This window comes from Heterodontus francisci, chromosome 30 (genome assembly GCF_036365525.1).
Source record: "Heterodontus francisci isolate sHetFra1 chromosome 30, sHetFra1.hap1, whole genome shotgun sequence".
NCBI lineage: Eukaryota > Metazoa > Chordata > Chondrichthyes > Heterodontiformes > Heterodontidae > Heterodontus > Heterodontus francisci.
Window position 1 is genome coordinate 32749160 of NC_090400.1, and position 13042 is coordinate 32762201.

General features: G+C 43.6%; 1 protein-coding gene across 2 annotated transcripts in view; it reads right to left on the bottom strand.

Annotated features, from left to right (window-relative positions):
• Positions 1–13042, bottom strand: part of LOC137346664 (argininosuccinate lyase-like) — a 64964-nt gene that overhangs the window by 39498 nt on the left and 12424 nt on the right. For both annotated transcript variants that reach the window (XM_068010312.1, XM_068010311.1), the window contains exons 3-4: positions 5705–5899; positions 3384–3467 (exon numbers count right to left, since the gene is read on the bottom strand). In XM_068010312.1, the coding sequence (XP_067866413.1) occupies positions 3384–3467; positions 5705–5899 (279 nt within the window). The remainder of the gene's footprint in view (positions 1–3383; positions 3468–5704; positions 5900–13042) is intronic.

Below are 13042 nucleotides of genomic sequence, written 5' to 3' on the forward strand. Positions count from 1 at the left end.
AACTTAAAACAAAAACAAGAAATGCTGGATTCACTCAGCAGGTCTGGCAGCATCTGTGGAAAGAGAAGCAGAGTTAACGTTTCGGGTCAGTGACCCTTCTTCGGAATTGGCAGATATTAGAAATGTAAAAGATTTTGAGCAAGTAAAGCGGGGGTGTGTGGCAAGAGATAACAAAAGAGAAGGTGTTGATAGGACAGAGGGTCACAGAGAGTAACTCACCAGAAGGTCATGGAACAAAGGCAAACAGTATGTTAATGGTGTGCTGAAAGACAAAGCGTTAGTACAGAGAGGGTGTGAATAGACTGTAAAGAACAAAGTACTCCAAGCACCAACATTAAAAAAAAGAGAAACAGTGGGTAGGCACCGTAGAAACAAACTAAACAAACTAAATAAACTAAAATAAAATAACCAAATAAAAAAAGAAAAAAGAAAAAATAACTAAACATAAAAAGGGGGGGCCTGTCATGGTTTATGGAGTTGTTGTTCAGACAGGTCGGCTCTGGCGGTTGCTGTGGGTACCATGGCAAGGGTAATTAACAATAAATGGAATGTACTCACAGAAACAAGAGAGGTCAGATAAACACAATTATGAACATTTTGACCAGATAAAAGCTCAAAAACTTCAAATTCCAGTAAAACATTAAATTAAAGATATAGATTTTAAAAGGGAACACAGGAAGGTCACAACTAATGAAAAAGTCCTATGACACCTTAGAAATAGTATAAAAATACAAGGTTATGAATCAAACATTTAGGAGTGTTGAATCCTGAACCAACACTTCTCATCCCATTCGGGGATTTAAGGTACAAGTTTACTTTAAATTTTGATGGATATTCTAAGATAATTTTGCTGTAACATTAGCAAGGTTAAACTTTTGGATTCTATGTTAGAAATAAGAAATGTTTAGTTTAGTTTAGAGATACAGCACTGAAACAGGCCTTTCGGCCCACCGAGTCTGTGCCGACCATCAACCACCCATCTATACTAATCCTACACTAATTCCATATCCCTACCACATCCACACGGGGCAGAAAGGCCCATGGATGGCCTTCCTGTCCCGTCGCCAATTGAGGCACTTAAGTGGGCAATTAGTACCCAATTAAGGACCTCATCCCTGTTCAAGGGACCCAGCATCATGGAGGGAGGGGGGGGGCCTGCTGAGAGCCACTCCCCTGTTCTTTCTGCCCAACCCCCTACATCCCTCCCCCCCACGACCCCCACCCTGCAAAACCACTCCACCCCGGGCTCACCTGTGGCCTGGGTCCAGCGCCTCCAGTGAGTCCAGTGCTGGGGTCAGGCACCCACTCTGTGGTGCTCAGTTAAAGCACTGCCCGCCTCTGATTGGCCGGCAGCTCTCAGCAGGCAGGATTTCTGTTGTTGGGGTCCTTGATCCCGGGAAAGGCCCGCCATAACCCACTTGTGCTTAACTGGCACGTAACGCAGTGGGCCTTCCCCAGAGGAAGCAACGCGGGGCTCTCGCCAGCTCTACAGCTGGTGGCTGAGACCCCCGTCGCCCAGATAAAATCTCGTCCTATGTCTGCCCCTATAGTACGCACAGGCACAGCACAGCAACTTTACTGAAGTAGGAGGGATTTGCAGTTGCCCTGCTCTATTTTCCTTGGAATCTGCTCACTGGGTGTCCCAGTGCAGGGGTGCTCATGAAAACCTGGTGCTATGGTAAGCCTCTGAATACCCACTCACTCAAGTATCTGCAGGAGCTTTGCAGGCACCCAATGATTTCTTAACCTTTCCCCCCGACCTCAAAGATCACTTTAGCACTAAGGGCGTTCTGCCCGTTGATCTCAGTCAGTTGGCAAAAGGCTCCAATTTGGCAATCCAAGTCTGAAGCAGTGTTCCAATTTCCTTCCAAATTTTTAGGCTTTGAGCTCAGCCAGAAAACAGGCCTCTGTCTGGAGTCTCCCTGGATCTCACAAGTAGCCCAAGGGAGGGAAAACATGGGCAATTGCTTCCTTATAGGCGCAGTACACCTCTGATGTGGTATTGGGAGCCCATAGAGAAAAATCTATCCTATTACAAGAAAACCTGTTATTTGTGTCACCTATGTGATTCTGCAACCTCCCACAGTGTTACAACAAGCATTGCTTAAAAAAATACAATTTTCTCCAAGTAATCATGTGCACGGGTATGTGTGTGCATATATTCTATTTGGCACAGACTGCTTCATTAAAATTTCTCCCCTCTGCCCCTTTTCCAATTTTCAAATCAAAAGTGGAAAGAGGCAAATGGTGGGGCGGGGGGCGGGGGGGGGGGTGGGGGGGGTGCGAAAAGTCGACCAGAATTTCTGTTCCTGGTGACCTCAAGTCTTCTGTGCATCCCTCAACCTTTTGCTGCCCCCTCAATGACAGTGTTCAGTCATCACACTCCTGTACGCTGGAATCCCCAAATTTCTCATCTTTTCTGCCTGTCTTTCCATCTTTAATAATCTTCCTCAAAAATTGAATTCTTTGACCATATATTTGGTCTGCTCCCTTAAATCTTCCAACAGCTGTTCATGTTAAAGGCACCTTAGAAATGCAAAGTGTTGTTGAATAACAATAAAGATAACTGATGGGTAGTTGCTTGGATAAAAAAATGATAGTTTATGAACCAATTCCAGAACAATCTTGATTAATAACTGTAACCTTCCATGAAATCATACGACTCATTTAATTCTTGAGATTAGTTAATACTCACATTATCCACAAGAACATTTATCAGGCATAGAAACCAAACCCATTCCAGCACGACTAATTGAAGCAATAACTTCAAACACATTCCCAATTTCTCAACTCAATAAAAATAGCTTATAATAAATTCAGCATTTAGAAACAATTCTTTACAAGAGGCTACTTTGGAGACTTCAGCATTAAAAAAGATTAGAATGAGCAAGTCAAGATGGTTAGGATTATTCTCCAGCCCAAAACATCGGATCAACATGAGTAATGTCAACCACCACCAGCTAATCTTAAAATAATGAATGATTGTTGTAGTCAGAGACAGATTTGTTGACCTTTTTAGCAACTAAAATACCAATCAATAGCTTGTCATTGAGACTGTCCCTGATGCTTCAAGTCTATTTTTTCCATGTTCTAATATTCCTTGCTGTGCTTCAGAGCTTTGAAAAATATGAATTAACATCAAACCACATGTCCAATTGATAAGATGGTTATTTCACAAAAAGGTGCTCATTAACATAATCATGTCAAATTGCTATGGATCTTGGACCAGATAGAATCTGGACATCAGTGAAATAACTTGGATTATAAATTCAAACTACATTTCCAAACCTATTCCTGAATGTTCCCGAGTCTTTCCACGTCCGTATTAGTCTTTAAAAGGATCCTTGTGTTCTGAGAAAGATATATTTAGCGGCCACTCTTACCTTTAGTCTTCGTTCATGGGCTGTATGAATGTCCTCATCTCCTTCTTTAATCTGGAAAGTTCCATTTGTCCATTCTTCATAAATCTAACAGTTTGAAACCAAAACCTTTTAGTATTGAATCTCACAGCTCATGAAGTACCATTTATACAAAAATAGTCTCATTTGCTCTTGTGAAAATAAGGAGATCAGCTTTCAGAAACATTACTCTTTAGCTTTTAAAGGAAGGCAAGTATTACAATCCAAGTTCTGTAATGTGTACGCTAAATGGATTCACACAGCACAGAAGCTGGAATTGTTCTCCTTTGAGCACAGAAGGTTAAGGGGAGTTTTAATATTGGCGTTCAAAACTCTGAAGGGTACTGACAGAGTAAATGAGAAACTGTTTCCGCTGGCAGGAGGGTCAATAACCAGAAGACAGATTTAAGATAATTGGCAAAAATAGCAGAGAGAAGATGAAAAAATGTGAGTTGTTACGATTTGGAATGCACTGCCTGTAAGAGTGGTAGAAGCAAATTCAATAGTACTTTTCAAAAAGGAATTGGATATAAACTTGAAAAGGTAAAAAAAAATCAAAACTAATGGGAAAGAGCAGGGGAGTGGGACTAATCGGATAGCTCTTTCAAAGAGCTGGCACAGTTATGATGGATCGAATGCCCTCCTGTGCTGGACAATTCTATGATTTTATACCTACACACCTTACAATGACTGGACTAACTTAACCAGTCTGCTAAAATTCATAACACCATGTAACTTCAACATGCACAGTACACCAAGATTAACTAAGAAAACATTCAAAACAGGACTCAGAGCAAAGGAATATTCACCGAATGAGAGTAGGATTAGAATCAAAACGAACTCAGTAACCATGTGTAAACCAGGTACACTCAAAGATGCAAAAGCAAACATTGATCTCAATGCACAAAAGAATGGTCAGCATTTCATGTTGGACTAGTGACCCAAACTCAATGAATCGATAAGGCATTGGGATATCTCTCGTATTTTTGTTATGCTCTGAGGTTAATATCTCCTGTACTTCTGTTCATAAGTACAATGTAACCAGTTGTGGTGTGGACCAGTTTGTGGAGCTCACCCGGGTGGTGAAGACATGGAGGCGGCGGACATCAGGATGAAGGGAGAAGAATTCTGACTGAAGACTTCATCGCTGGAGTTCATATTGGACTTTTTAAAAGTAAAAGACAATGTTAGTGAACTAGGACCCCCACATATACACACGAATCAGGAAATACTACTGATGCGATAGTCGGGGCTGTTGCTATGTCAAACTGCCTGTCTACAAACACACTCAAGGGCAACGGCCTTTTGAAATATGTGTGAATGGTTTCCTTCTTGCCTTATCAAGGTGCAGATATCACATCCATGGGTGGTATACACCTGAGACCACCGCACTCCCACCCCCTTTCTGAGAGCAGGATATGACCACATGCAGGTGATCTTGCATAGCCAGGGTGGGATTGATAAAGCATGGAAACCCAATCCGATGATCCAATTCAAGACGTTACCTTCCATGTCGAGTGACCAGGGTCAGAAAGGGGTATAAAGCTACATCTCGCAAGGACAATGTTGCTGCAGCTGGGAAGTGTGACTTGGTCAGTCACAGGAAGTCATGCGGAAGACATCGCTCAGCGGACCTGACCACTTGGGAGCAAGTTTCCGTACCCGGGTCTACTAAGCAACTGGTGTTGTAAGTATATACTATTGCTTGGTGAGTTAATAAAGGTGTTCCAAATGAAGTGAAAATTTTATCCAAAGTCTGTTTCGTGCGATTGACAATCAGTACGGGGTCAGGTCCTTAGAGGAAAGTGAGACCCCCTTTTTAAGAGTCTTACAAATCCAAAAAAACAAGATTTTAAAAAATCAAACCCAGTAAGAGTATGTGCCAACTGAAACAGGCTGTATGACTGAAACAGAAAAAGTGGAGGAAAAGCTTGAACCACCAGATCTGCACACAGCATCCAATGTTCTTAAATGAACTGATTCCCCATGGCATTGCTCAAGCACAAGCCTTAGGATCTAGTCTGGTGATATTATACTCAAGATCATAACGTGTTGAATCATATCAGGGATTGAGAAATAAATGCGGGAAATAACTGCCAACTGTCAAGAGCACAAGCAGAAAACCCCGGCCTACAAATTCCATCTGAAATCAAAAATTGAGTTACCTGAACTCAATCAATCTTTGGGTGGGTTTTATTTTGCAAAGTACTCTTCAGTAATTGACTGATATACAGACTAAAGTTGAATTAAGGTCAGAAGACCTCATTACTTTGACAGTTAAGCCAATTCATTCCAAAGGTTCTTACCTTGTCCATTCCATTTAGTATTCGATCCATTTCAGATTTCGTTACCAATCCAGCTTTCTCTAAAGCCTTTGCATAGGCCTTGCTTCCTTTGATATCTGCAGCCCACATTCGTTTATCAAAAGGTATGGCAGCATTAAACTTCTCCATAATTGGATCCATGCTTCCTACAAATCTTCCACCCCATAGTTTAGCACCCTGGAGGATATGAAATCATTGGCATTTATTGCAAAGTTTGATTTTCAAAGCATTTACCTGGGCTATACAGCTCAGTACCACACCAAGAAATGCACTTACCATCTCAGTAAATGTTGAAATATGAATGGTAGCTTCATTACTGTGACATATTAACAGTCTATTGAACAATCCCAAAATCCGAATTATAAAGATAAGTCTCTGAACCGGCCGGTTACTCTCAGTGACCTGATATTATGCTTTAGAAATACATGGGCCAGGATTTTACTGGGCCTTTGGGGATGGGCTTGGAGGCAGGAAGGCTGGCAAAATATCTGGTGGCATGCCCGATGCATTTCCACAACCATGCTATTTTGCCAGCATTGGGAAAGGTGGCAAATGGCCTGCCTGGAGCCCAATTGACCCACTTAGGTGGCCAATTAAGGGCCACTTTCTGCCTCCACTGGCATTATTATATCTTGTTATACTATCTGTAAAGTGCTAGGAACTAATTAGCTCGGAACTAGTTGTTCTGTGTAACTGTTCCAATGGGGCCACAGTCACGGCTGCACTGGAGAGTCATGTGGTATGTAAAATAAAACCAATATCACCAGTCCTGCAGCGGGCAGCATGGTGGATGAATAATTAAACAAAGATTCTAGCCTTTCCATGTTTAATGTTTGATTCTTTCCAACATCTGGGAAACAGAAAACAACAAGATGTAACAGGCATTTTACCAGCGGTGGGGTTGTAGTCGTCTGCTGTGTGGAGCGACTGCCAGGTAAACACTAGCAGCCTCCCAGTCGGCTCCACGTTGGGGGTGGGCTTCTTTTTGGGTGCTACTGAGCTGCCGGTCCTCTGATTGGGCTGGCAACTCTTGGGGACAGGTGACCATCCTTAATAGAACAGCAGGTCTGGTGGCAGCCACTTAACTGGCTGCTGCTTGCAATATGTGGCCATGGGTCTTGCCTCCCACCAAAGTAAGGTCCCTCCCTACATTTGGCCCTGGCCGCAGGACCCCTACTTGCTCCGAAAAATCCCAGCTCTGGAGTGTGCCTGAAAGCAGAATGTGTGTGTAAAAGTTCCTTACATGTTACAGCATAAATTCACACAATAAGCTGGGAACAGAATTCCTCAATGAGATAAGGTAAATTTTAAACAGAGTATACTAACCAGGAGTTCCAAGGAAAAATAAAGGGAGCAGACAGCTTCCTTTGTAAAACTTAGCATTATGTATCAATATTTCCCCTGACAAAGTACATTTTACAAAGAACAAGTATAAGTCCTACAGAATTATACTTGCATAACACGCGCAAGAATGTTAACAGAGCATGATCTATAAATGCTTGATATTATTTTGCAACAATTTGGACTAATGCTTTTATTTTCACAAACTATCTAACTCTGTTTGTCATCTTCTTCTCCATGCTGCTGACCTTCGTCTTCCCGGCAGATATGGAAAGGGTCGACTTGCACACTAGGTTAGGCGGCAAGCTCTACAATCAAAGCTGAAATCAAAGACAAAAACACATCATGTCCTGACCAGAGAACTTCTCTATGCTGATGATGCTGCAATGGTAGCTCACATGGAAACTCAACTATAAAGACTCATGAACTGTCTCTCCTATGCCTTTAACTTGTTCTCCTGGACTATAAGTGTCAAGAAAACCGTGGTCATGGGACAAGGTGTTGCATCTCCGCCCCTGATCACACTAAATGACACTACACTGGAAGTGGTTAGAAAATTCTGCTACCTTGGGTCCACAGTGACAGACAATCTGTCCCTTGTTGCAGAGCTCGATACACACATAGGGAAAGCAGCTGCCACCGTTGGCTGACTTGCAAAACCTGCATGGAATAACACCAAGCTGACCCATAGGACCAAGCTGATGGCTTATAAGGCCTGTGTTCTCAGCACCTTGCTGTATGGCTGTGAAACATGACTAACGGCTACCAGGAAAAGAAGCTAAAAAATTTCCATCTTTGCTGTCTGCGGCACATTATGGTTATATCCGAGCAGGTCAAAATCTCAAATGTTGCAGTCCTCTCAAAGGCAGAGCTCCCACGTGTGTTGGCACTAATCAAACAGAGATGGCTTCGGGAGATCGGACACGTCCGCAGGATGGAAGGTAGTCGCATACCCAAGGACCTTCTGTCTGGTGAGGGAGTTGGGGCCAGACGACCAGTGGGGCACCCAAAGCTCCACTTCAAGGATGCTTGCAAGTGTGACAAGAAGGGCCTAAATATCAACTATCACACTTAGAGTCATAGAATCATAGAGTTATACAGCACAGTAACAGGCCCTTCGGCCCATCGTGTCTGTGCTGGCCATCAAGCACCTAACTATTCTCATCCCATTTTCCAGCACTTGGCCTGTAGCCTTGTATGCTATGGCATTTCAAGTGCTCATCTAAATACTTCTTAAATGTTGTGATGGTTCCTGCTTCTACCACTCTTCAGGCAGTGCATTCCAGTTTCCAACCACCCTCTGGGTAAATTTTTTTTTCCTCAAATCCCCTCTAAACCTCCTGGTCCTTACCTTAAATCTATGCTCCCTGGTTATTGACCCCTCTGCTAAGGGAAAAAAATTTTTCCTATCTAACCTATCAATAATTTTGTATACCTCAATCATGTCCCCCCTCAGCCTTCTCTGCTCTAAGGAAAACAACGCCAGCCTTTTCAGTCTCTCTTCATAACTGAAATGCTCCTGCCCAGGCAACATCCTGGTGAATCTCCTCTGCACCCTCTCCAGTGCAATCACATCCTTCCTATAGTGTGGTGCCCAGAACTGTACAGAGTACTCCAGCATTTTATACAACTCCATCATAACCTTCCTGGCTCTTACATTCTATGCCTTGGCTAATAAAGGAAAGTATCCCATATGCCTTCCTAACCACCTTATCTACCTGTGCTGCTGCCTTCAGTGATCTATGGATAAGTACACCAAGGTCTCTCATCCCTCTGTACTTCCTAGGGTCCTCCCATCCATTGTATATTCCCTTGCCTTGTTAGTCCTCCAAAAATGCATCACCTCACACTTCTCAGGACTAAATTCCATTTGCCACTACTCCGCCCATCTTACCAGCCCATCTATATCGTCCTGTAATCGAAGACTTTCCTCCTCACTATTTACGACACCACCAATTTTCGTGTCATCTGCAAACTTACTGATTATACCTCCTATATTCATGTCTAAATCATTAATGTACACTACAAACAGCAAGGGTTCCAGCACCGATCCATGTGGTACACCACTGGTCACAGGCTTCCACTCACAAAAACAACCCTTATCCATTACCCTCTGCCTCCTGCCACTAAGCCAATTTTGGATCCAATTTGCCAAATTGCCCTAGATCCCATGGGTTCTTACCTTCTTAACCAATCTCCCATGCAGGACCTTATCAAAAGCCTTTCTGAAGTCCATGTATACTACATCAACTGCTTTACCCTCATCTCCACATCTAGTCACCACCTCGAAAAATTCAATCAAGTTAATTAGACATGATCTCCCCCGACAAAACCATGCTGACTATCCCTGATTAATTCCTGCCTCTCGAAGTGGAGATTAATCCTGTCCCTCAGAATTTTTTCCAATAGTTTCCCAACCACTGATGTTAGACTCACCAGCCTGTAATTACCTGGTTTATCCCTGCTACCCTTCTTGAATAATGGTATCACATTCGCTGTCCTCCAATCCTCTGGTGCCTCTCCTGAGGCCAGAGAAGATTTGAAAATTTGTGTCAGAGCCCCTATCTCCTCCCTTGCCTTGGAGTCACTTGCTGGTGAAAGAAGGAAATGGCGACATTGAAGTCCATTAAGTACATTCTGCGCCCTTGCCACCCCCAGTGCTTCCTCCTAGTTCTGTTCAACATGGAGGAGTACTGATTCATCAGCTGAGGGGGGGTGGTAGGTGGTAATCAGCAGGAGGTTTCCTCGCCTATGCTTGATCTGATGCCATGAGCTTTCATGGTGTCTGGAGTTGATGTTGAGTACTCCCAGAGCAGCTCCCTCCCAATTGTATACCACTGTGTCACCACCTCTGTTGGTTTTGTCCTGCCGGTGGGACAGGACACACCCGGGGATGGTGACGGCAGTATCTGGGACATTGTCTGTAAGGTATGATTTGGTGAGTATGACTATGTCAGATTGTTGCTTGATTGTTTGTGAGACAGCTCTCCCAACTTTGGCATAAGCCGCCAGATGTTAGCAAGGAGGACTTTGCAGGGTCGACAGGGCTGGCTTTGTCATTGTCATTTCCGGTGCCTAGGTCGATGCCGAGTGGTTCGTCCGGTTTCATTCCTTATTGACTTCGTAGCGGTTAGATACAGCTGAGTGGCTTGCTATGCCATGTCAGTGGGCATTTAAGAGTTAACCACATTGCTGTGGGTCTGGAGTCAAGTGTAGGCCAGACTAGGTAAGGACCACAGATTTCCTTCCCTAAAGGACATTAGTGAACCAACTGGGTTTTTACGACAATCGACAATGATTTCATGGCCATCATTAGACTAGCTTTTAACTCCAGATTTATTAATTGAATGCAAATTCCTTCTTCTGCTGTGGTGGGATTCAAACCCATGTCCCCAGAGAAATACCCTGGGTCTCTGGGTTACTAGTCCAGTGATAATGGCGCTGGATACTGCAAAGGCAATGGGCATTGACAACATTCCAGCAATAGTACTGGAGACCTGTACTCCAGAACATGCTGCGCCCCTAGCCAAGTTGTTCCAGTACAGCTACAACACTGGCATCTACTGAATCCCCCATTATCAACATTCTGAGGGTTACCATTGACCAGAAACTGAACTGGAGTAGCCATATAAATATCATGGCTACAGGAGCAGGTCCAAGGCAAGGAATCCTGTGGCGAGTAACTCCTGATTCCCCAAAGTCTGTCCACCATCTACAAGGCACAAGTCAGGAGTGTGATGGAAAACTCTCCACTTGCCTGGATGGATGCAGCTCCAACAACACTCAAGAAGCTCGACACCATTCAGGACAAAGCAGCCCACTTGATTGGCACACCCATCCACAAATAGTCACTCCCTCCACTACCGGCACACAGTGGCATCAGTGTGTACCATCTACAAGATTCACTGCAGCAACGCACCAAGGCTCCTTCGGCAGCACTTTCCAAACCTGCGACCTCTACCAACTAGAAGGACAAGGGCTGCAGATGTATGGGAACATCACCACCTGCAAGTTCCCCTCCAAGCCACACACCATCCTGACTTGGAACTATATCGCCGTTCCTTTATTGTCACAGGGTCAAAATTCTGGAACTTCCTTCCTAACAGTACTGTGGGTGTACCTACCCCACATGGGCTGTGGTGGTTCAAGATGGCAACTCACCACCACCTTCTCAAGAGAAATTAGGGATGGGCAATAAATGCTGGCCTAGCCAGCTATCCCATGGACGAATAAAAAAAAAATCTTCCTGCCGCTGGCCGGTACTCCTGCGCCTTTGGATGCCCATCTGGGGAAATGAGGCGGAACACTTCTGGAGAGGGGGGGTGTGCGGGAGGGGGGAAACGGGGTCAAGGTAACATCATTGGTGTAGGGGATGATGGGAAGAGTTTGTGTTGAAAGCTGATGCACTTTTCGGGGGGTGGGGAACATCAGGTGGACAAGGTAAGTGGTTTGGGGGGAGAGAGCAAGTAATTAATTTTATGGTTATTGGGGGGTGGTGGGAGAGGGGCAAAGTAGATGTATTCTTTTTTTATTCACTGCATCTTTAAATATTTAAATTTAATGGCAGGGCTCAAAGGCCTTTAAAAATGGAGTCAGCACCTGCGCACAAGCAGCTGACACCAATTCCGGGGATGGAAATCCCACCCCCTCCATGAGATCAGGGGGGAGGGCAGCCCATCCTGGCCATTTAAATGAGCTGTCATGCTTAGGATTGCAATGGACCCGTGATGTGCGGCCCATGTTTTTGCGGCGTACATGTAAAATTCAGCCCTTAGATTTGCAGGTTCCCTCACTCAGCAATGCATTGTCACAAGAGTTTAAAAAAAAATCTGAGAAGTCTGTGTGCCTTTAAGACTGAGAAGAAAATTTATCTGAGAACAGTGAATGCTGAACTGGGTGGGGCAATTGTAAGACAATCTGTTTTTCCAAGCCACTCAACAGAGAGAAATGACTGTCACATGACTGGCTGCTGGGAAGTTTTTAGTATCTCTTTTGCAAGAAGAGATCGGTTTTGGCAGGAACCTGCTTGGAGACCAGAGAAAGAGACCTTTCTCTGAAAGAAAGTAAAAGACCGGTTGGCTGCTATAAACTGGGTAGGAATACAGCCCTGAAAGATCTTTCTCTTGAGGAATAATTCCTCTATTAAATGAAATTTGAATTTCTTCATGAAGTTTAAAGAACTTTGAAGGAAGTGTAAATTTAAGGTATGGGAGCTAAAACCCTTGTTGCTATTTATGCCTGAAGAAAGGGAAAAGGCCCAGGAAGAGTAGTTGCAACACCCTGTGGAGAATCACGGCTTTGGAGAAAGGCTCCTTTGCTGATAGGAAGCCTTGCATTGTTAAGGGTGGAAAGATTCCTGTTGTCTTCAGTCTCTGGAAACTCTCTGCCTCAAAAGTGTGTTTGGCTGCCTTTTTGTGTGTTTAAAAGAACCTGGAATCTCAAGAAAGTTTCTGCTTTTGGATGGTTACTTAGAAATCCAAGTAAACCTGATGCTACACCTTTTGCTGGGAGATCTGTGTGATGCCTGCTGCAGACAAATTGCCTTAAATGCCACAAACTATTCATAAATTTCACCTGGAGAGACATTGAGTGGATCTGACCATTCGACTCTGGAACACCCCACCGAACCAAAAATATTCTACCAGTAATTACAACCCAGTAACTTTATTATTCCTAAGAAACCATTGCAACCTAAACCAATCTTTTAAAACCGGTTGACCATTGGGTTTTGAATGTATGTGTGTGTATGAAGATTAGGAAGAATAAGATATAAAATCTGTTCATATATAGAGACTTAACTCATGGTTTAAAATAGGTTTATTAATAAATAGTTAATGTATTGTTGTTTAAAGAAACCTGGGTTGGCGTGCTTTATTCTGGGGAATAAATAAAGTGTTTAATTTGGCTAATTTATGGTAGATGTGAAACTTTACTAATATGTTGTGACCTGCGGAGTAGTGGGACTGAATTAACAGTGCA